Genomic DNA, 22,917 nt, shown 5'->3' with positions numbered 1-22,917 from the left:
TGTAGGGGCAGTGGCCGGCGCGATGCCGCAGCGAGGAGTGCCGTCGCTGCAGGACAGGGTGCGTGAGCTCGAGCGCGAGATGCACAGTCGTCCGTGCGTCGCGCCGGACCCCGCGGCAGACGCCGAGGCCGCGCTGAAGAACGTCGACAGCGCCATCATACACAGCCACGTGCAGCAACTCAACGACACGATCGGTGAGCAGAAACACCGCGTGAGCACGTGCAGAGAAATACGCACGGACACACTCACGCACGCACACACATATATATGCACACATGCACGTGCATCCACACGCATGCACATGCACGTGCATCCACACGCATGCACATGCACGTGCATTCACACGCATGCACATGCACGTGCATCCGCACACACATATATGCACGCATGCACATGCACATGCATCCACACGCATGCACATGCACGTGCATCCACACGCATGCACATGCACGTGCATCCACACGCATGCACATGCATGTGCATCCACACACATGCACATGCACGTGCATCCGCACGCACGCACACACATATATGCACGCATGCACATGCATCCACACGCATGCACATGCATGTGCATCTGCACGCACGCACACGCACACGCTCATGTGGCAGTTGAACATCATGTTCTACAATAGATAAGATAGAAGAACTAGGATAGAAGTAGCGTGACATAACTGTGATGCTGCGTGTGGTGGCTCTTTTGCCATTATAACTGGGGCATGCAGTTAGTCGATCTGTGTCTGGTTCTTCAGGCAAGCTGAGAGGTGAGAAGGTGCATCAGACGGCTCAGCTGAGGAAGCAGCAAGTTCGCATTGCCCACCTGGAGTCGCAGGTTCAGCAGCTGGAGCATCTCGTAAGTCATTCACCTCACGTCAACGCGCGTGGCCAGGGGACTACAAACCATATTTTTGCTAGAGCTGTGTCGCGTCCTGTGTCCCGTGAAGATTTGAAAGGGGAGGGATGCGTCGGGTAGTATTGTTGCAGGGACCGGTGCAGACACAGAGGCCGTGGACATCACCTCTCGTTGTCTCCACGCAAAAGCCAGATAGCAGAGATGCCAACCACTACGATTTATCCGTATTTTATGCGAATTTCGTTTGCATTTTGACCACTACGACCAGTTTGCATACAACTACGATTTTTATTACGATCGAAAAAAAATATTTTTTATGATATTTCAAGTGTTTTGTTTCAGTGTTTCATTGATATAACATGATTGAAAATAACTACATGTATTTATCAGCAAATATCAGTGTGAACTTATTGTAATTTTGGGTCCCAGAATGCAGGAAATTGCATCTCGGAATCAAAAATTTCCTGGGGGGGCATGCCCCGAACCCTCCTAGCATACTCGGCTCACTGCGTGACCCTCGGACTACAGATTTCAGACATCCTCACTACAGTTGAACTCAGAAAAGTGTTGGCATCTCTGAGATAGGATACGACTCTGATAAATATCATCTGCTCATGCTCAGAAGAGCAAGATTCGCTAGCAATGCATCTGATGCTCCTTCATATATACGGTCAAGCCTGTGTATAAGGGTCACCGTGGCGAAATGCGAAACGCGTCCCCTATAGACAGGTAGTCGCTTTATAGAAGTGGTTTCATTGCATGACTGCAGACCTGCCAAGGGTGTTCAACCAGTTTGCTGGAGGTTCAGTGAGATTTTGCTGAAGAATGGGTCATTTTGGGAATATAATGCTGGCGGTTCAGAATATTTTCAAACACGACCAGTTTCTGAATATTTGGCTTTAAAATATGTATTTGCAGTACATATATTCTGTTAGCATTCGAAGAAAAGATGACAAAATTAAATTGTAAGGCATAAAAACTGTGCATAAACTCTGAAGCGTTACATACAGTTTTTTTTTTTGCGTGAATGCGTGAGAATGCCTAGGGCATGCGGGAGTGCGGGAGAATGGGTCCAGATGCGTGAGACTTGGTAGGTCTCAGGGAAAAAAATGTAAAATTTATTTTTCGGGGGCTACTTTTCAAGCCCGCGTGCATGAAAATAGCACTCTAAAATTTGGTTTGCATTGAACTCTATGCAAATTTCCGGGGGCTCTTTTGGGCATTTCCGGGGCTCTTTTTGGCATTTCGGGGTCTAAATCGCCCCGAGCCCCCGTGTATTTTTTTCACTGGTAGGTCTGTAACTGTCACTCGAGAGGGAAACACCAAACGTGATCCGTATAGACAGATGTCCATTCTATGGCGGTCGCTGCTGACACAGATTTGAGCGTATCTAAAAGGCCCACGCTCTCACTCTGTCCCACGATAACGAATGCAGACACTATTGCGTCCATCGTCTCACGTCTTCCTCCTCTCCTCTCTCTATTTTCTGCTCTCTCTCTCACTCTCTCTCACTCTCTTCTCACATCTCTCTGTCTCTTCACTCTCTCTCACTCTCTCTTCTTCTCTCTCTCCTCTCTCTCTCTCTGTCGCTCTCTCTCTCTCGCTCTCTCTCACTCTCTCTCACTCTCTCTCACTCTCTCCTTCTCGTGCGTGTAGCCGCGTGAGAGCCAGGTGGAGATCGATCAGCTGAGACATCTCATGTCTTCCGCCTCTCTCTCTCTCTCTCTTCTCTGGTCTCTCTCTCCTCTCTCTCCTCTCCCTCATCTCTCTTCCTCTTTCTCTCCCTCTCTCTCTCTCTCTCTCTCGCTCTCTCTCTCTCTTCTCCTCTCTCTCTCCCTCTCGCTCGTCTCTCTCTCGGTTTTCCTCTCTCTCTCTCTCACTACGCTCTCTCTTCCTCGCTTCCTCTCTTCTCCACATCTCTCTTCTCTCTCTCTCTCTCTCTTCTCGCTCCCTCCCTCCCTCCCTTTCCCTCTTCTCTCTCTCTTCTCTCTCTCTCTCTCTCTCTCTCTCTCTCTCTCTCTCTCTCTCTCTCTCTCTCTCTCTCTCTCTCTCTCACTCTCTCTTTCTCGTGCATGCAGCCGCGTGAGAGCCAGGTGGAGATCGATCAGCTGAGACCACCGGCTGCGGGCGGCGGACGAACAGCACACGCAGGAGCAGTCGTCCGCTGCGCCACCGCGCGGACACCGCCGAGGCGTGGCTCGCGGAGGCGCGCAAGGAGGCCGAGGCCTACCATCGCAGCCTGCTGGAGAGCAACGGAAAAGTAGTCGCGCTAGAGAAGGAGGTGCGTGCATGTGTGGATGTCTCTCCGTTTGTTTATATTAAGTGGCGTGTGCTGCTTGTTTATGTTTGATTTGCACGTGCGGTTATTAGTGTGTGATTCTCTGTGTTTGCACCTCTATATGTATTTACTTTCTAAGAAAACAAAGGACAACGTTCCGTTGCAAATTATAATTTACTTCATACGTGTATTATAGGCGAGGTGAATACGTGAAAGAGCAGGGGAGCTGGAATAACCTAGGATTCCAAAGCCAGTTACCCTATTGGCTTTTAGTATGATGTATACGTTTGTAATTGCAGTTAGGATTATCGATGCATTTAGAGCATAATTCGGGAGCATGGTTTTCTCAAACGTTAGAATGTGCTTCTAGGTATTCAACTTAAAAATGAATCTATCGAACAAAATGCCATCGTGCAACTTCGGAGCTCAGGAGCTGGTGATACAGCAGCTACAGGACGAGCTAGGGTGCCTCAGAACCATGCATGCCTCTCTCCCAGTGACGATGGCGCCATCTGTAGTGCCTCCAAGTGAAAACAGGTAAATTTTAAAGGAATGTTGGAACATAATCAATTTCAACGCGTCAAAAGAAACTATTTTTTTTTATAATTTCTCACAGTTATGTGCTTGAATCTTGGTTTTATCATATGTCACTTGGGTGTATTATTGTTACTATTAGAATAGTGTGTGATTGTATGTATGTAAGATCATCTTTGTATATGGTTGCACTATCAATTGCAGAAAAGGAGGCGATCGATCTTCTAATAACGTGTAGTTAGTGGCGGATGTACAAGACCTTCTGTCAGTATTATGCTCCCATGAAGTTAAGAGTGGGAAATCTGGAAAATATCATAGCTTACACCTGATTAACCTCAATTCGTTGTCCTTGCCTTTAAGCTCTGTAGAAGCGATAAGCAGGAAACTGAAGCTAGCGTTAGAACAAATCCAACTGCTGTCAATGGAAAGAGACAAGCTTCTGGAAATGGGAAACAGACTAAGGTCAGAGTTGTACACATTGAAAGGTATGGCAATCTCACTCACTTTCATTATAGGCTTTCATATTTGAATGTTATTGATGATGATATACTGTGAGCTTTACCAGAGGTGTATGGTATTTTACATTTCCTGTTGGAGGTAAATAGGAATAAAGACATTCACTGAATACTGCAGCAAACCCAATGTTGATTCAGTTATGATGCTTCAGCTTGTATTAAACTTATGTGAATAAACAGCCTTGATTAACACATTGCATTTATGTCATATTTTATACAGTAAGTATTTCTGTTACATTTTATGCCTAATTTTTCCCTTGTATATTTTTACACGATCACCTATAGAAGAAAGAGTGGTAGATAAGGCAGACAAAGCTGCAAACACTGTGCTCAGCTCGATTGAACCACGAGGCTACACCCAAACCAAACAGGTATGCTGACTTCATAATTATTACGTCTTACTTTACAGCTGATTCTTTTTCTTCTTCTTTTTCTTCTTCTTCATCTCATTCGCTTTTCTTTTTTTCTCCTTCTCCAGACGGAAAGCATGCTGTTTCTGCAGTTAATGGTTTTACTAGTGGTGTAGCTACACCCACAACAATCTTCCTTTTTAGCTCACCTTGACATCGTCAAGCTGAGCTATTGCCATGGGTCGTCGTCCGTCGTACGTCCGTCCGTCCGTCCGTCAACATTTCGCTACGGTCAACGATAACTCAGGAACCGTTTGACCCACATGTTTGAAATTGGGTATAGTTGTTACTGCTATGCTCCCATATTTAACGTTCTATTGTTGGGCACGCCACGTTGAGTACTTCTCGAGCCACTGGCCAATTTTTGGCAAATTGGGAATGCCATTAGTCAGTTTTCAAGGTTCTCAACGGATTTTTGCCCTCAATTTTTTGGTACCTGTGAATGAATAAAGGGCTAGGGCGTTTGATATTTTAAATAAAAATTTATTGCAAATTTTAGGTAGGATTGGCAATTATATAGCATATTATAATATGACACGCAGATAACAAACAGTCTGTGGCTGTCACACTCGTCTGGTTCTTTACAAGATTTCATACTGACAATATTTCTTAATGCCAAATTCCGCTATTGAAACATATTTATGATTTATACTATTATTATTATATTATTATTATTTTGATATTACATGCATTTATGGAGGTTATGCTAAGAAACATCAAAGCGGGTGTAGTGCCACTCTACCGTCACAAATGTGATTCGATTTTGTTTTATAATTATTTATAATTTATATATAATATTATTTATTATTTTCACGTAAAAAAATTACACATATAGATTATCAAGAGTATATAATGGAGTTCTCCCATTATATTACTCTTCGTTTCTATAATGTACGTCGATGGTTGCTCAATTAAAACTGACTTCTTCTCATTTGTGTCCTTTTTTGTGGTGAGCTACAGTATTATTGACACTTTCATTGTATTCAGGCCTTAGATTGGCCAGAGTCTTCTGAAAACCATATAGTGAATACAATGGTTGTTGGTGAGAGCTTCTTTTGATGTTTTTAAGGTGGCACGAGGCAGTGATGGTGACGCCAGTATTCCTCTGAGTAGCCGTCTTGCACCGGAGAAACCTCTCTCTCAGAGAGTTCCACAGCGAGGTGAGGCTAATGTAAACAGCAGAAATAGCTCTGGCACTATAACCTCCATCTATCCCCCATCGCTCCACATCGCTCCATCTAACGAGGAGCAATGGTGGCTGTAGTGCCAGTTGGAGTTAACCTCAATTATATCAGTCCATGATAGACGGACTGTCGCTTCCAAGTTCCTGATCACATATGTTCACGTTGAGATACGATAATCTCACGTCTCGCGTGTTGCAGGTGCAAGGTCAGGAGCAAGGTCGGCAGGGCGCGTCGCTGGTCCCGGCGGCGTCTCGGTAGAACCGCTGCTTTTCAGTGTGTCATCGGGCGGTTCCTCCCTGCAGGAGGTGTGGCGGCTCGTGGAGCGGGGAGAGAGTCCGTCGATCGTCACGCCCGCCGCCGCCGAGCAGCGAGCGACGCGTGCACAGTGTAAGCCTCGAGAAGTGTCGTCGACGTCGTCATGGTGTCTGTTGCGCAGCACTGTTGTCGGCAGCAGCAGTGGCAGCGTCCTCGTCATTAGCACGATGACGTCGTCCTCGTCATTGCGGTAGCGTCATTGTTGTGGGCAGAAGTGGCGTCATGTTCGCTTTCAAGCTTGCATCATCATCGTCGGTGACATCGTTGTCTTCGGCAGCCGCGGTGTAATCGTTGTTGTTTTTGCTGTTGCTGTTGTTGTTATTATTGTTGTTATTGTTGTTGTTATTGTTGTTGCTGTTGTTGTTGTGGTCAGTGTTGCCAGGGCTTTGGACCGGTTGACAGCTCACGTTGAACCAGTCTAGCAATGATCGAGATAAAGTTGTCAATGTCTGCATGTTGGCGAAGCATGTTTGCAAGAACGACATCGTGAGCTGAGAACTCGGCCATGGATTTTAACATGCTCTCTAATGCGTCATAACTGAGTTATTACTATTCACCATGAACAGCTCGAACTATGAGCAACGATAGCAGTATACGATTGGTTTGATAACTAAGATTTGTAATTTATATGGCCTGTATGGTTGTAGTGTGTGTGTGTGGTTGTTGGTTGTCTTATAGCAGCATTTTATTATTTTCCAGCTTGCCGTGATGTGCAGCATCAGGCGAATCTCAAAGTAAAAGGAAAGAAATCTGACCTAGTCACCAAATCTGCTCTCACAAAGAAAATTGGAAGCAAACAGAAATTAAGAAATTATAATATAAAAAGTGATGGGTGAAGTAAATGAAGGTAGAAAATATCTGTGTAAAATTGTCATCGTTCATTTGTCATAATTGCAAACTGTGTAATTAATTGTAGTTGTGTTAAAGTAAACTGTAAATCAATTCTGTATCTAAACGGTTATGACAAAATAAATAGATGCTGGTCATGTACAATTTGTTTTCTAGCACGTTTTACATTTTGATTTTTTTCGTATTTTTGCATTTTTTAGAATATGTGAGATTTAACTTCTAAATAAAACGCTCTCATTAAAAGTTAACCTGAAGCATATCATTATGCATACTTTAATAATTGAAATCGAAATATCACAAATAATTTTAACCTTGTCATAGAAGCATTGTTCAATCGAATGGTCTATGCGATAACCTTTTCATAGTTGTCTACTCTTGCCAATAGATGGCGCCATGATGGATACATTTATCTCCGTGTTGACAAACATGTGTATACGATTTTAGAAGATAATTTTTAATTGTTACATTATCACGAATTACTTTCTTAATGCAGATCAAATAACACATAAACATGGGTGCATTATTTGGAAAGTCAAAGAAGAAAGAGGAATCTAGGATAACGGAACAGGACAAGGCTGTTTTGGTAGTATGATATGTGTTCACAGTGTGTTGGGTAACAACAATGGTTCAAGGATAGAGAACATGGGTCCCAACAATGGCAGTTGCATTGATTCCTTAAATATTCCTTGAATATTGAATATTATTTCATATATATATATATATATGAAATTGAAATTTGAATTTGAATAACCCCCCTCAGTCAGTAGATGCCAAAACAGTGCTGGACCTCACAATCAAGCTCGATGTTCAAGATATTCATGCGTGCGATTTCTCAGCATTTTTTTGCTGTGCGTGAGATTTTGTAAGATCAGCGTGAGAGCGTGAAATTTGGCCAAAATGCGTGAGTCTCCCGGTCAATGCGTGAGAGTTGGCAGCCCTGTATCAATCTATCTACACATCTACACATGGCTCATCTACGACTGTGCGTTTCCTGTTCCTAGCAACTGAAGCAGCAGCGAGACAAGCTGAAGCAGTACCAGAAAAAGATCACTGTTCAGCTGGAAAAGGAACGACTGTTGGCAAAATCGCTGCTGAGCAGTGGCAAGAGAGAGTAAGCTAGGCGCAGCATAGTTAGTGAAGCTGAGAGGGTCTATGTCCCCCAGGGTACTGCCAGAACGTACCCTGGTACTATCTAATATGCCGGACCGTACCTCGCCTACTCCACTAACGAGTCTAGGGAGTCACCTACGCCTACTACCTAACCCTAACCCTAGCCGAACCCTAACCATATCAAATAGTTACCAGGGTACGTTCCGGTATACCGGAGCATACCCAGGGTACGTTCTGGCAGTACCCTGGGGGACATAGACCCTATGAGCGTTAGTGAGTTGTATAGACAAATTATAGTAGTCGGTGTTACAAGTCTTGATTGTGAATTTGTATGTAAGTTGTCGCTTATTGCAGTAAATGCTTTCGTCTTCACCAGCAATGCTATCTATGATGGCTAACCCAAATCGATACACACACACGCACGCACATACATATATATCATATATATCTGATATATCAGGATCGTAATTATCCGTAGTAAATAATCTTGAACTGAAATTTGATTCAATCTTGACCTTAATTTTTAATTTTAATTTTAAATTTTATATCTGAATTTTTTTTTATTCTTGAGGTTATTTACCCCTGTTATTTTTTTATTTTTTTCATTTTTTATTCTTGAGATTTTATACCCCTGTTATTATGGGGGTGGTGTCGGTTTGCTTGCAGAAAGGCGCTGCTACTGCTGAAGAAGAAACGATACCAGGAGAACCTGATGTCGAAGACGGACTCACAGATCGACAACATCGAGCGAATGGTGCGCATCCGTCACTGCTGATGAAATGTCTCTGACACAGATAAACAGTAGACCCCGACATAATTCTACGTTGCGAAATCCATTATTGTGGCACATATGAAGACCATGTAGAAAAATGTGTGAATCTGTGCATGTACTGTCTTTGTACATTCATGCATGTGTGTGTATGTGTGTGTGAGCATGGGTGTGCATGCGTGCGTACATGTGTGAGAGAATCTGTGTGTGTGTGTGTGTGTGTGTGTGTGCGTGAGTGCGTGAGTGAATACATACATATAGTGTATCTAGTTCTTCAGCTATTGATGGGTGTTATTGCAAACCATACTTGTTTCAGGTTCAAGATTTGGAGTTCGCACAGATAGAAGTGCAGGTAGTGGAAGGGCTGAAAACTGGCAATGACGCATTAAAGACGTTACATCGGGTAAAGTTCTAATTCTTACTGCCATCCACTGGGATGACATTTCATATATTCAGCACAACATCATTGCTTTTAGCGCTATATATAAACTAAGGCTTAAGGGGGGCTTATGTCGGGCTTGCGTGCTGACTCGACTGGAAGCAACTGGATTTCAAGCAACTGGAAGCGATCGGCAGCGACTAGTTGCCCACTGTTCTATTCTGAGCAACTAGTAGCGGCCAGTCGCAGGCAGTCGCGTCGCAGTCGACCGACTTAAGCACTGCAGTCACAGTGAATCGCAGCCAGTTGCTTCCAGTCGAGTCGGCTCGCAAGCCCGACATAAGCCCCCCTTTAGATACACAAGGAATTAAACATAACTCGTTACAAATATAATCATCTTGGAATGGGTTCAAATATCTAAAAGAAGTATAAATTTTCTAGCGTAAATTTGTACCTAATATGATGTATGTATATTCTAATATTTGTCACGCCGACAAATTTGTGAGTTATTACGTAATTGAAGGCAATAGAAACCTAATGTAAGTTTTTCATTGACAGTTGATGTCGCTAGAAGACGTTGAGAAGATCATGGACGAAGCACAGGAAGGCATTGAATACCAGAGGGTGCGTATTAAACAGAAGGGGACACTAAATGCTATGGAACACTACACACTGGGGGGCACTAAACATTTGGGAACAATAAACAGTAATGGATCTGTGACCACTAAGTGACTAAGCACTAGGTGACACTAAACACTAGAGTAGTTGTTACCAATAAGTGACACTGAACAGTATGGGCTACTGAGCATCAGGTGCTACCACGCACCAGAAGACAGTAAACATGAAGAGACATTAAACAGTGACTGCCAGGAAGCATCTGTAGTTAAGTGTGGTATCTCTCGCCCTGCACCCGTGGCAAATCATCGTTCACGCGTGCGTTTTGTATCTCTGGCACATTGCAGGAGATCGATGAGTTGCTGTCCGGTTCTCTCACGGCAGAGGACAACGACGCCGTCCTCGCCGAACTAGACCAGATCATACAGGTGAGTATGGCGCCATCTGCTGGAGGAATCGTGCTAATGTGTGATGTGTGCACTATGCAAACGTATCACTATGTTATCTTATATCTTCATACGATAACTATATTATAATTATTATTATTATTATTATCATTATCATCATCATTATACCGAGTAGAAACAGGTTGTGGTGCTAGCGATATTAAAATGAGGGTGGAGATTTTCCAGGCTTTAGAAGAGCAGACGTACAATCATCTCGTGTGCATAGGAATGACGACGTATTTAAAAACTTTGGGGAAAGTACATTTTAGTTGAAGTGTGCGTAGTGTCGTGCATATTTCGTACATGCAGCCGTGCACACGAACTCTAAGACTGTCATCGACGTTGCCGACATTGTTGTGTTTGACTGAAGCTCTCGGTAAGATTTTGAGCAGGGACGCTTCTGTGGTTAACACCGAATGGTTTCCCGTGTTTTAGGAGAGCTTGCCTGAGGCGGAGGAGCGTGAGGCGGATGAAGTGCCCCAGCTACCCGGGGTTCCAACGCAAGAGCCCGAACGTAAGCAAGCAGCCATGGTGGCGTACTGTTGGCATGTCGCGTACCTAGACGCTAACCCTCCAGTCTTCACCGTTGGCATCCCAACGAATTCCTGGTCTTTTCTGCTACTTAATGTCAGCATTTTTGATATGCAGCGAAGGACGACTAGGATGGTCATCTATTCCATCTTCTAATCTTGCCTACTGCATGTTGGTTTCAAACAAATGAGCTATCTACTTTGCCAGCATTGGCCTCTACATTGAATATTATAGAAAAGACTGTGTAATGATTTGTAGTACTGATTATCATCACTGTTGTTGAAGCTAGTTGATCATAGTACCAATTGTTTAATATCATTAAAAGACAGCTTTAAACATTGTGCAAGCAACGTGGTTGCCTGATAAGTAACAGGGCCGAAGCCTGCGGGGTGGGGGGGCATTTGCCCTCCTAGATCTGTAGATTTTGGAGCAAAATAAAAAAAATAAATTGTACTACTAAAAGAGAATTGTCGTAGTCAGAATGAAGGCTGTACATGTACTCAAAAGTGCCTCAAATACGATCTCCTGCGATCTACATTTTCAAAATTTTCCCCCAGACCCCCACCTGTTTCTCACCCCCTCCTTGAAATACTGGATCCGCCACTGCCCCCCTAGGAATTTGCTTAGCCTACGGCCCTGAGTAAAGAGAACGTTCGGTGCGCAAGCGTTCAATTCCCGTTACTCAGCGTAAATCCGAAATTCGTGTTGCAGGGAAGAAGATCAAGGAACACAGGAAGCAGCCCGAGCTGGTGGCAGCGTCGTGAGGCAGCTATGTGGGGAGGAGCAGGAGGAGAAGGAGGGACTCGTCACTCCTGTAATACAGTTATCAGGAGGGGGGCTGGATATGCACCACGTAGCGTCATACAGGGAAGAGCGTGGATGCAGACCGAGCGTGGGTTTACGCAGGGATGGTATGCGTGCATGCCTAATGACCACCAGTGCACATAGGTATCAGTCTGTGCACCTCTGATGCTTGACAAACATGCTCTGCGGCTTTACGTGCAGTTGTAGCTGACTTTCATGTTGCTTTGTAGTGGTTATACCCAAGGTGACCAACAAAACGTATGGATAGATTGGATAGATTGGATGAGTACTTAGCAACAGCATAAATAGTTATATCATAAGTCTAAAATGTCAACACTTTTCCACGACATTTCTCTCATAACGTTGAGAGATTTTAGACTCTATGATAGTCGTATGATGGTCCCTGGTCAGCAGTGGCTGTTGTAAGCAGTCGGTAAGTTTTGTGCATAACTTTCATAGCGACTCACTAAAGATGGCGACGTCGCGAAACGCTCATTGTGTTGGTATTTCACGCGTCACGAATATTGCTCTGCGAATTAACAGTTGGCAGGAGTGCTATCGGGCAACTCTTTGCCGTGTTTTTGTGTGCGTGCGCGTGCGCGTGTGCGTGCAGTGCATGTGTGCGTGCGGTGCATGTGTGTGTGCGTGCGTGCGTGCGTATCCCATGTATATATGTCCTCTGTAGGGGGGTTAGCGGTTTTTACAAACGCCACCACCACATCTATACGCACGCTTGAACACGTTAATTGTTATATGAATGATGTTGATTGTTAAAAAATCTGCAATTTGCCTAAAGACAGATGGGTTTGTAGGTTGGTGTGTGGTGCGATTGTCTTTGGTAGAATATATCAAATTTAGATGTCGCAGGAGTGATGTTCTTGTGTGTGCGTGTGTGCGTGTGCGTGCGTGCGTGTGCGCGGGTGTGTGTGTGCGTGTGCGTGTGTGCGTGTATGTGTGTGCGCGCGTGCGTGCGTGCGTGCGTGTTGGGATTCGTAAGGTTCGTTGGGAATCGTTCGCGCTCGGTGCTATTCATGTGATTACTGTAAAACTTAATTTCGTATTTATTGCGAGTGCGCTGCGACTGCCGCTGTGGCAGTGGGCGTGTTATGCTGTACGTGATCATCATTAAACCATCATTAAACTATTATATATATTCTTTACATCCGACTAGCGCGTTCTTTACATCCGACTAGTGCGTTCTTTACATCCGACTAGTGCGCCTATCTTTTCTTCACTCAAACGTGTCTGTCAAGTGCGTGTGTGCGCGCGCGCGCGTGTGCGTGTGCGTGTGTGCGTGTGCGTGTGCGTGTGTGTGCTCGTGTGTGCGTGTGTGTGAGTAATTGCGTGCGTTTGGGTATGCGTGTATGCTTGCGTTCGTGCACGCGTGCTTGAACGCTTCACGCGAAGAACGAGAAACGTTGACAGTCTGCAGTTACGTAGACGGTTACGTTTATTCGAGAAAAAAAAAACTACAAACAAAATGCGAAAAAAAATAACTTCGCGTCAACATCAGGGACTGCACACGCGCAAGCGACCACTTCCGGTTGCACACTCGCGTCCGCGCGCTACCAGGTCACGTCCACACGAACAAATCCCAACCTATTCCGCGCGGCGCGATGATAGAGGACGCTGGAAAGGCTGCGTGGCAAATGCCCTTCTAATCGCTTGCCCCGTAGGAACGATCTATAGATAGACAGGAAGGAAAGTCACTCATCCACGATAGCTCTGGAGTTACAAACACTCTACCGGTATCTGCGCCCAACTCTAACTGTATTCACCCATCTTTATCTGAATACGCCATCTCTCTACTAGGTCTACTCTTTTCTACCCACAGAGTTGCTCAATCCGTAGAGTAGGTCTACCCTTAGATCAGACCCATTCCAAAACTCAGTACATTTATAGACTTCGCTGGTTTCTTTACCGCATCTATTCCACGAATTTGACTGACCTTAGGTTCGATCATATCTGTAACTTTAACCAATTTCAAGACTTCCTTCCCTTGTCATCGTTAGAACTTAAACGCGCTGTCAACCTACAAAGACTCGGACCACCCATAGATGTTATTCACAAACTTGCTCTATCCCTAAACCTATTCCTTCCCTTAACTATACCTATTCCCGATCCTGGTGTATCCCTAGACTTTGAATATTCCTGGTCCTAGTCTATTCCTAGATTCGATCGTTATTTGAACCTACGATGTCTATAGTGTTTACCTATCCCCAGTTTACAGATAGAAGAGAGTAATACAATGCTTGCTGCTATTACAGTATTATCGCTCACACAATTTTCTCCCTCCCTCCCCCTTTCCCCTTCTCTCTGTGTCTGCCTGTCCATCCGTCCATCTGTCTGTCTGTCTGTCTGTCTGTCTGTCTATTTATCTCTCTCTTTTTCTGGCTGTTGCCCTACCCATCTCTTTCTTTCGGTGTATCTGCCTATGTCACTGTCTCCGTCTGTTTCTTTCTGTCTCTATGTCTGCCCCCCCCCTCTATACCTTCCTAACCCAATTCCGATCCCCTAATTTTAAAACCTTCATAACCAAATAACTTTAACTGGCGAACAATGAAATATTAACATCGAATTAATGCAACACACGCAAGCATGGCGCCAAGAAACGACCAACTAGAATGGAAGGCAGAGTAAGAGCATGCTAAGCCAGCTAATGCTAAGCGTTACAATAGAGTGGAATGTAACCTGTTGGTTAAATAACATTCCTATAATCGCGCTGACACCGCACTGCACACTGAATATAACTAGCAATATTCCGCTTAAAAGAGAACACGAATAACTGTCCGTTGCTAGAGTAATGCTAGAGGTAATAAGACGCCTTGCTATATACCGCTACTAAACAAAAGATCTCACGGGTGCATTCAACATGCACCAATCTTCTCCCTACCTCGTTCACTCCATTTACTTTTCTCTCTCTCTCTCTCGCTCTCTTTCTCTTTCTCTGTCTCTGTCTCTCTCTTTCTCTTTCTTTTTCATTTTTATCGCGCTCCCTCTAATTTTTCTTTCCCTCCTCTTCTGCTCTCGTTTCCCTCGAACTCACATTAAGCCCTACACTCCATAAACCAATGCTTCCACTCTTGCTTCCTCCACCTCTAGATCTCCCCCTCAACTCTCCTCACCACCTCCCTACCTTCACCACTTATAATTATGTTACTCATCTCGTTATATAACGTAGAAGCTCAAATATATGTCGCCGCCTTTTTCACGCGAATAAAAGGCTCTCTGCTCTCCCGCGTCACTGCTGCGTCGCTCTTGTTGCTTGCGCGCACACGCAATCTTCCGACGTTCCTAACTCCACCTATAAACACGCTCACACTGTAGCGTCGTCGGCCGTCGCCGACACGACTGGCGCAGATGTCGTCGCCAGGTTTTCTCGATAGGGGGCGCCCACCGGCGCGCTCGCCGCGTCCCCGATTGGTTGGCGGTTTCGGGCGCGGAGCGGTCGGAGGGTGGCGCCACCGGGTTTTCATGCAGCGAACTATAGCGCTTGACTTTAACGGCAAGGTTTTTACTCATGTACGTCGCGCACCGTAGAGCCTTGAGCGGGCGCGTAACTGTCCCCTCTCCCCCCGCGGCGCGTGCGTGCGTGCGTGCGTGCGTGCGTTAGTGAGAACCTGTCTCGGCCGTCACCGCGCCGCATCCCCCGCCCTGGCCTCTCGTCTGCATTGCATCTCGTCTGACGCAGCCTGTAACGAGTGCAGCCAAGGCCAGCCGAGATTTTTAGCCGAGAAGACTGGGCGTGAAGACCGATCTATACGTAATAACCGCATTACTGCGCATCCGCATTGAGTGAGGTCACGTCACTTGGCCGCCATATTGTTTGGCTCTAAACTCTAACGTCCCCAGGCCCGCAGCAGCAAAGGGGGGGGGGCAGCTCGCCTGCCGCCAAAAAAAGAACGAGTGACAGAACAATGGGATTTACAATTAGAAAATACTCCGCTACAACGTTTGGGGAGTTTAGTATGAACCTACCTGAAATGGCTGGAAATGGCATTTCAGCAGCTTCTATATTTCAAAATTTCCGGGGGAAGGCATGCCCACAGCTGCCTAGAACAAGCGCTCAGGCGCGTCATTCATCTTGGCATTAATTCCTAGCTACGGCCCTGCGTCCATACATCAACTGGGGTTATGAGGTCAATGGGGATAATGTGGATGTTAGACATTGTTTCAAGGCACAATAACAACAATATGGCGGCCGACAGAGCTCATCTGTTATGCCTAGCGCAAACGGGAGAATTTTCAACCAATTTTTGTCGCAAGCACGCACGTGCGCAGCTCTCCCCCCACCCACTCATCACGCGGCTTGCCCCGGCCGCGCGGCCGCTGTTTCAGCCGCGCTGTCCAAGGCTCGCCGTCGCACGCTCCGCGTGCGCGGGCCGTTTCGTCATCATCATCGCTCATGCATCGGCGTATCGCGTCGCCGCCGGCATTGCTGCTCTGCGGCAGCCTGCTGAATCTCGGCTGCCGGCGGGACGACGGACGATCGGCTGCCGTCATTATCAGCTGCTGCTGCTGCTGCTTCGTGAACCGCGTCGCTCAGTCCATTCCACACGATCACCACCGCTCCACAAAGGACGAGTCAACGGTGCTTTCTCTAGCAAGGGCGGGTACGCGCAGCCAAGGGCTGGGGTCAGGGCGAGGTCACACCATGCGTCCGCTCGTAGACAGCCGCATGATTCTCGATATTTCGTCGTCTTGATGACCAAAGTCGACCTCGTGCGAAGGACGGAGTCAGCCGTGAGTGAGCGAGTCACGCGGACGAATGGCTTGCCTGCCCGCCCACACTGACGCCAGACCACTGACCACTGCAACAACGTACTGCGTTCGTTGTTGTTAGGCGTCGGCTTTTAGTGTCACGTTCAAATAAATTATTCGTAATTGTTTTTGCTTATGGTAAATTATATTACTGAATTATTTGTCGTTAATTATTTCATTTTGATTCATATTTTGAAACAGCCGCAATAAATTTACCACGGGAGCGATCAGGGAAAAATTCTTTTTTTTCATGGGAGCTCTTTTCAAAAGTGCTGTGTCAAAAATGTTGGGAGCTATTTTGAGTCTCACGGGACGATTCGGAGGTTTTGAAGAGCTAAATCGCTCGATCGCTCCCGTGATTTTTACCCTGGACGATCGGCACCGACAGGCATGTCATCACATATTGTTAAGGTCCAACCCACGTAGGAGAATTCATCCCGTAAAAATAGTCGAATCACGAGTTAAAAAAATCGATGGCACGCGCCGTGAGCTGTACAAAGAACATCTCCCGTGCAAACATCTTAGCCATTAATTTGGCTCGCTCAATATATCATCATCATGAACTCTTCGTGACTCTACAAGTCCCTCCGTGACTCGCGACGATATTCATCGACGACTATCCAGCGAATATCGTATTCGTGATTTTAGTAACCTCGTATAGTCCGTACGACGACGCAAACGGACCCGATCGCTACATCACCGACGCTCCACATTGCACGTGCCGGCGCCCGCGTCGACATTTCAGACGGGCGCCGCCGTCAACAATTCAGACGGACACCGTCGTCACATTTAGATGGACACCTACCGTCGACACTTATGACGGGCGTCGTCGTCGACGTGACTTCGACGGACACCACCACCATCGACACTTAGACGGGCGCGGCGGCCGCGCGTCGCCGTCGGAGGCACGTACCTGCTCGCGCAACGTTGAGGCGGCCTGCGCGGCGATCCGGGTCACGCCCATTACTCATCTTGATGCGGCGGCACACGCCGATCGCGTACGATTCGCTCACCTGCAGGGCCTTGCCGCGTGCGGGGTCCGCGCCAACCGCCGCTCGCGCGATGTCGCCGCCGCCGCCGGCGCCGCCGTTTTTTTCTGGAATAAACGACAGTTAGCGGCGCCACGCTGGTGAGCGACAAGACGCTCGGAGACATCGAATCCGGCCACCGATCGTTGGCCCAAGAGAACTCGGTCGGTACCGAAACAATCACATGAATACAAATAATGTGTATTACAGATTGAAACGTAACGTTTAATATTTCATGTACGTGACCAAATGTCTGTATTCTATTATTTCATTGTTTATATATATATATATATATTACTAGTTGAATCCAGATAAAACAAGTTATATAAAGCTTTTGCAATTAAACCTGTTTATGACTTAATTGGTTAAATAATTAAGATCGTGTCTGACTGGATTTTTGCGAATAAGTTGAACCACGTGACCCTAACGGACCCCCCCACCCCTTTCCATATGTCACACGACATCTGTCCCAAACACAATCCCCCCTGCCATCACACTCACCTGCAGATTTGGGACCGGTGGGGCCACCTGGTGGTGTACTGCTGAAGAACATCTGAAGAGAGGTTGGCTTGACCGGCGACGGTTTCGAGTCCTTCGCATCAGCCTGCTTCAAGGGCAGCCTCATCGCTGTCAAATTTACACACGACACGTGTTAAAGGCGGCGTGCACACAAACTAGGCACATGTTAAAGCGAGGTACGCAGTGAAGCGTGTATTATAAAGGTGGGCGCACACACTGCGCAATTGTTAAAGGCGAGGTACGCAGTGAACGTGTTAAAGGTGGGGCACACACTGCGCATGTTAAAGGCGAGGTACGCAGTGAACGTGTAAAGGTGGGCACACACTGCGCATGTTAAAGGACAAAGAATGGGAAAAAAAAGGGCGATTTAATGTGAGCAACTGAAATTAACCCTAGTTGGCCACCTTGGATGGACACCGACTCGGACTACGGTAACCGCCTCTCTGTCCTGTGACCAGAGTTACGAGGTAGATGCGAACAGGTGGACGCATACGTGACGCGTACAGGTAAGTGCGTACCTGACAGGTGGGACACATACTGCAGCGGGATGGGAGCTGCTGACTTCGCTGGTGTCCCCGCTCGACTGCTGCGTGATCGGTGATGCAAATTCTACCAGTCCGTCGTAGATGCTGCGTAGACACACAATACGCTCCAGATATCACGATAGATAATATGTAAGTATGTATTTATGTAAATATATATATATATATATATATATATATAATTAAAACATATTAAATATTATTAAATATATTATAATTATATTATATTATTTATAATATTTATATATATTATAATATATAAACTATATTTATATAATATTAATATATATTATATTATTATTATTAATATTAAATATTATTACATGTAAAGATTAGAAACCACATATCCCATTACTACAGGAAAAACACTATAATTATAATTGATACTATGAAAAGCAAATGTGCGTGCGTGCCTGTTTGTGTGTGTGTGTGTGTGTGTGAGTGTTGTATGCCTGTTGTGTGCGTGTGCGTTGAAGTGCGTGCCGTGCGTCATATTTGCGGTGTAGTGTGTGCGTTCAAAATAAAGACAAAAGGCAGGAGAAAGGCAGCATCGTCGGGCTACTACAAACAGCCTTCTCCCGTATAAATCGCGCGCCCACTAACCGCGGATCTGCCTCAGGAGCGCCGCCACGTCGTCTGCCGTGCCGTTTCAGCTTGTTCTTCTGGGGCCATGATGTCTTGCAGCACTCGCTGAAGCCTCCGAGATCCACGGTAAAAGGAAGGCGAGGATGTACGGCGCGCCACGGCATGCTGCCGCCTCCCCGCGCAACCTCCCCCTTGCTGCTCCTCTTCATATGCAGAGAAGATACGGATGGTTCGTCACCGACGGCAACCGACACTCTCATCCTAACACAATACAATTTGCAGCCTCCCCTGCTGCTCTCCTCATACTGAGGGGAAGATCCGGATGTTCGTCACCATCGCAACCGACACTCTCATCCTACACCAATATAGTTTGCGGCCTCCCCCTGCTCTCTCTCTTCATACTATACTGGAGAGAAGATACGGATGGTTCGTCACCAGCGGCAACCGGCAGCGTCTCATCCTACACATATCAATTGCAGCCTCTCCCTGCTGCTCCTCTCATACTGAGGGAGAAATTACGGATGGTTCGTCACCAACGCAACCGACGACTCTCATCCTAACACAATATCAATTTGCAGCCTTCCACCCCGCTGCTCCTCGCTCATACTGAAGGAGAAGATACGAATGGTTTCTCACCACGCAACCGGCCAGCTCTCATCCTACCACAATTCAATTTGCAGCCTCCCCAGCTGCTCGGCTCCTCATCGAGGGAGAAGATACACGATGGTTCGTCACCAATGGCAACCGACACTCTCACCTCCACAATAATCAATTTGCAGCCATCCCCTGCTTGCTCGCTCTTCATACTGCAGGAGAAGATACGTTTGGTTTGTCCCCATGGCAACCGACACTCTCATCCTACTCATATCAATTGGAGCCTCCCCTGCCTGCTCCTCTCATACTGAGGAGAAGATACGGATGGTTCGTCAGCACGCAACCGACACTTCTCATGGCCTAACAATATCAATTTGCAGCCTCCCCCAGCTGCTCTCCTCATACTGAGGGAGAAGATACGGATGGTTTTCCGATGCAACCATACCCAAACTCCGACACTCTCATCTACTCAATATAATTGGCAGCCTCCCCCTGCTGCTCCTCCTCATACTGAGGGAGAAGATACGGATGGTTCGTCACCAACGGCAAACCGGCACTGCTTCATCTCAACACAATATCACTCTGCAGGCCGCCCGTCCCGATACTCCTCGCACTGCCGGAGAGGATGAGGATGCTTCGTCGCCACGGCAACCGACACCCTCGCACCCCATGCACGTAATACGGGTTGAAACGTAATAAAAGTACCGTAACATACAGTCAGCAGGCGCGTAGCAGGCGTGCGCCAGGCGCAGGGTGACGCCACTTCCTTGGCGCATGGTTTTGAGGATGCGACCGCACATACCGACATCAGCTTGTGTGGCGTCGCCAGCAGGTTGCGAGATCATCGTCATCGTGACCCGCGCACGGCCGTGCGCGGGCAAGCGCTCCAGCGCCCGCTCGCGCTCGGCCGCCGCCTCCGCCGCGCGTCGTCGCCGTGACGACGCACGCCAGCGCTGTCTGCACCCACTCGAGCATGACGGGCGCGGTGCCGCAGGGGCCTGACTCGACGAGCGACGCCTCCAGGGGGCTCACCGAGTCGCTGCAGTTGTCCTTGAGCACGTAGCTCTCCTGACATCTGGTGGCAGAGAATGGAAGCATTGTGAACAAACGAATCTGGTGACGAACGAAGTCAAAGTTTAAGACTTACTTGCTGATGAGGATTATGAGATAAGACTCATCTGTCGACAAGGTAAGACTTACCTGCTAATGATGTTTACAAGGTAAGACTCACTGTTAATAAGGTTGGACAAGTAGCGCTTACTGCTAATGATTGTTTACAAGGTAAGAACTTACCTGCTAATGATGTTTACAAGGTAAGACTTACCTGCTAATGAAGTCGACAAGGTAAGACTTACCTGCTAATGATGTTCACAAGGTAAGACTTACCTGTTAATAAGGTTGAACAAGGTACGGCTTACCTGCTAATGATGTTTACAAGGTAAGACTTACCTGCTAATGATGTTTACAAGGTAAGACTTACCTGCTAATGATGTTTACAAGGTAAGACTTACCTGCTAATGATGTTTACAAGGTAAGACTTACCTGTTAGTAAGTTTGACAAGGTAAGACTTACCTGCTAATGATGTTTACAAGGTAAGACTCACCTGTTAATGAGGTTGACAAGTAAGACTCACCTGTTAATAAGGTTGACAAGGTACGGCTTACCCTGTTGATGAGGACGACAAAGTTGCGGTCACCGTTGATGGCTTCAGGTGTGCGCGTGCGCAGCGCTTCACAGTGCAGTACAGAGTTGCACAGGTTGCTGATGTCCACAGCAATCTTACTCTCCACCTATGCATGCGAGATAGACACAGCATGTCAAACCCAACTATAAAGGTCATTCAAGGGTAAAGCCAAAGGTGTTCTTTGCAGACAGGTGTATATTTTATGGTGGTGATGGCTAACTATATAGATTAAAAATATCTTTTATATATATACATATATAAAAGATAAATATTAATATTAAAGATATTAAATAAATATTAATATTATCATTATTTATAATATATATCTAACAGGGATATAAAAATAATATATTATATACTTTAACTGCAAGCTTTCAAGACCTTGTGCCTCTTCATCAGACCACAAAAAAAATGTTGTCGTGCAAAAATGAATGAAGCCGCATTCTCTGGTGGCGCCACCTACCAGCAGGAAGTCGGTGCGATCGCGCGATGCCTGTTCGAACTTGTCGAGCGTGGCCTGCAGCGATTGGTTGGCGCCGGCGGCCCAGCGTAGTCGCTGGCTGATGCTTGCCTCCTGCTGCGCGTATTTCTCCTGCACACCCGCGATTGCTGGCTCCAGTGTGAGCACGACCTGCACGCCTGCTCCCCATGACACACAGAGAGAGACAGAGAGAGACAGAGAAAGAGAAACACGAGTGTGTGAGAGAGGAAGTGTTGACATTTAACGTGAGCTGTGGACCGTTGTGAGCCGGTACTCGAGTATCCACGAATTGGAGTGCCAGTACATGAGAGTGTGTTCAGAAACATTTTTCATGTTCTGCCAGGTTCTCGCAATGTTTAGCAAGCTGGCCAAAAAAATTGTGGATTTTCGTAGTTGCGCATTCCCAGGAGTATCTGAAGTGTGGTTTATCAGAGCTAACGAAAACAACCATTTTATGGCTGCTTGGATTTCTACGGCAGATATCTCCAACGTTCAGCAAAAACGAAAAAGCAGCATATTCTATCGCTGCATTTCTGACGAAGTCTTGAAGTCGTTCATCAAAGTTGACGAAACGACAACTGTCATAGCATTAAGCTAGCGCAGACTTGCGATTTTCAGCAACTCGGCTGCCGATTCTAGCCAATCGCAAGTCGAAATTGCTTGAAATCCCCTATGCTCTGCGGAACGTGCAACTACCAACTGTAGGCGATCTGGTCGCTTGCACGAAGTTAAGCGAAATCAACTGATTTGACTTTTTCAGCATCGTCTCTCCAACGTCCGAAATCGCTTTGAATGCCATGCGTGTGGTAGACAGCAGACTTGCATGAGCAACACACGGTGAAGCGTGCGACGATTCGCATGCGGGCAGCGACGAGCAACCAAAAAGTCGCAAGTCTGGCAAGGGTAGCATGGGTCACGTGGATAACAACAGTCTCACATTGCGCATGTCTGACTGACGGTCCTCTAGAGCGACTGGGCGTGGTATTCAGTGGCCGCCGTGAGCCTTGCGTCAAACGAGTCCTGTGAAGCCACTGGCAATGGTCCGTCAGTGCATCTCGCCGTTGCCTCGAACGACTGCAGCAGCACTCGATACTCGTTCCGGCCTCCTTGCGCGAGAGACGGCGGCGTTA

General features: G+C 46.6%; 4 protein-coding genes across 4 annotated transcripts in view; 2 read left to right on the top strand and 2 right to left on the bottom strand.

The window, feature by feature from the left end:
• LOC106816374 (coiled-coil domain-containing protein 57-like) overlaps positions 1–7,084 on the top strand; it is a 14,941-nt gene extending 7,857 nt beyond the window's left edge. Inside the window, exons 14-21 of the mRNA XM_014820972.1 lie at positions 2,932–3,113; positions 3,328–3,403; positions 3,502–3,668; positions 4,026–4,150; positions 4,466–4,551; positions 5,660–5,750; positions 5,973–6,161; positions 6,789–7,084. Of these exons, the coding sequence (XP_014676458.1) occupies positions 2,932–3,113; positions 3,328–3,403; positions 3,502–3,668; positions 4,026–4,150; positions 4,466–4,551; positions 5,660–5,750; positions 5,973–6,161; positions 6,789–6,925 (1,053 nt within the window). The 3' untranslated portion in view covers positions 6,926–7,084. The remainder of the gene's footprint in view (positions 1–2,931; positions 3,114–3,327; positions 3,404–3,501; positions 3,669–4,025; positions 4,151–4,465; positions 4,552–5,659; positions 5,751–5,972; positions 6,162–6,788) is intronic.
• Positions 7,085–7,331: 247 nt separating this feature from the next.
• LOC106816375 (charged multivesicular body protein 6-B-like) lies at positions 7,332–12,752 on the top strand. The gene is made up of 8 exons (XM_014820973.1): positions 7,332–7,521; positions 7,940–8,049; positions 8,715–8,802; positions 9,134–9,220; positions 9,755–9,820; positions 10,159–10,239; positions 10,693–10,771; positions 11,500–12,752. The coding sequence occupies exons 1-8, from the start codon at positions 7,450–7,452 to the stop codon at positions 11,550–11,552; spliced, it is 636 nt and encodes a 211-aa protein (XP_014676459.1). The 5' UTR covers positions 7,332–7,449; the 3' UTR covers positions 11,553–12,752.
• A 2,449-nt stretch (positions 12,753–15,201) lies between these two features.
• Positions 15,202–19,287, bottom strand: LOC106816373. Its single transcript, XM_014820971.1, has 5 exons — positions 19,046–19,287; positions 18,438–18,529; positions 17,883–18,008; positions 17,267–17,449; positions 15,202–15,284 (listed from the first exon to the last, which is right to left on the bottom strand). The coding sequence occupies exons 1-5, from the start codon at positions 19,285–19,287 to the stop codon at positions 15,202–15,204; spliced, it is 726 nt and encodes a 241-aa protein (XP_014676457.1).
• Positions 19,288–20,428: 1,141 nt separating this feature from the next.
• Positions 20,429–22,917, bottom strand: part of LOC106816372 (serine/threonine-protein kinase SMG1-like) — a 49,263-nt gene continuing 46,774 nt past the window's right edge. Inside the window, exons 20-23 of the mRNA XM_014820970.1 lie at positions 22,725–22,893; positions 21,770–21,945; positions 21,288–21,412; positions 20,429–20,696 (exon numbers count right to left, since the gene is read on the bottom strand). Of these exons, the coding sequence (XP_014676456.1) occupies positions 20,429–20,696; positions 21,288–21,412; positions 21,770–21,945; positions 22,725–22,893 (738 nt within the window). The remainder of the gene's footprint in view (positions 20,697–21,287; positions 21,413–21,769; positions 21,946–22,724; positions 22,894–22,917) is intronic.

This window comes from Priapulus caudatus, unplaced genomic scaffold (assembly GCF_000485595.1).
Source record: "Priapulus caudatus unplaced genomic scaffold, Priapulus_caudatus-5.0.1 Scaffold1361, whole genome shotgun sequence".
Classification (NCBI taxonomy): Eukaryota; Metazoa; Priapulida; class Priapulimorpha; order Priapulimorphida; family Priapulidae; genus Priapulus; species Priapulus caudatus.
Note: the sequence above shows the minus strand (reverse complement) of the source record. Positions and strands in the feature narration are given on the sequence as shown.

Coding starts and splice junctions, on each gene's coding strand:
- LOC106816375 (XM_014820973.1), top strand. CDS start 7,450: ATGGGTGCATTATTTGGAAAGTCAAAGAAGAAAGAGGAATCTAGGATA. Junction 7,522..7,939: donor AACAGGACAAGGCTGTTTTG/GTAGTATGATAT, acceptor TCCTGTTCCTAG/CAACTGAAGCAGCAGCGAGA. Junction 9,221..9,754: donor CATTAAAGACGTTACATCGG/GTAAAGTTCTAA, acceptor TTTCATTGACAG/TTGATGTCGCTAGAAGACGT.
- LOC106816373 (XM_014820971.1), bottom strand. CDS start 19,287: ATGAGAGTGTCGGTTGCCGTCGGTGACGAACCATCCGTATCTTCTCTG. Junction 18,530..19,045: donor GCTCCTGAGGCAGATCCGCG/GTTAGTGGGCGC, acceptor GTGTCTACGCAG/CATCTACGACGGACTGGTAG. Junction 15,285..17,266: donor CCTCAACGTTGCGCGAGCAG/GTACGTGCCTCC, acceptor CACTCGTTACAG/GCTGCGTCAGACGAGATGCA.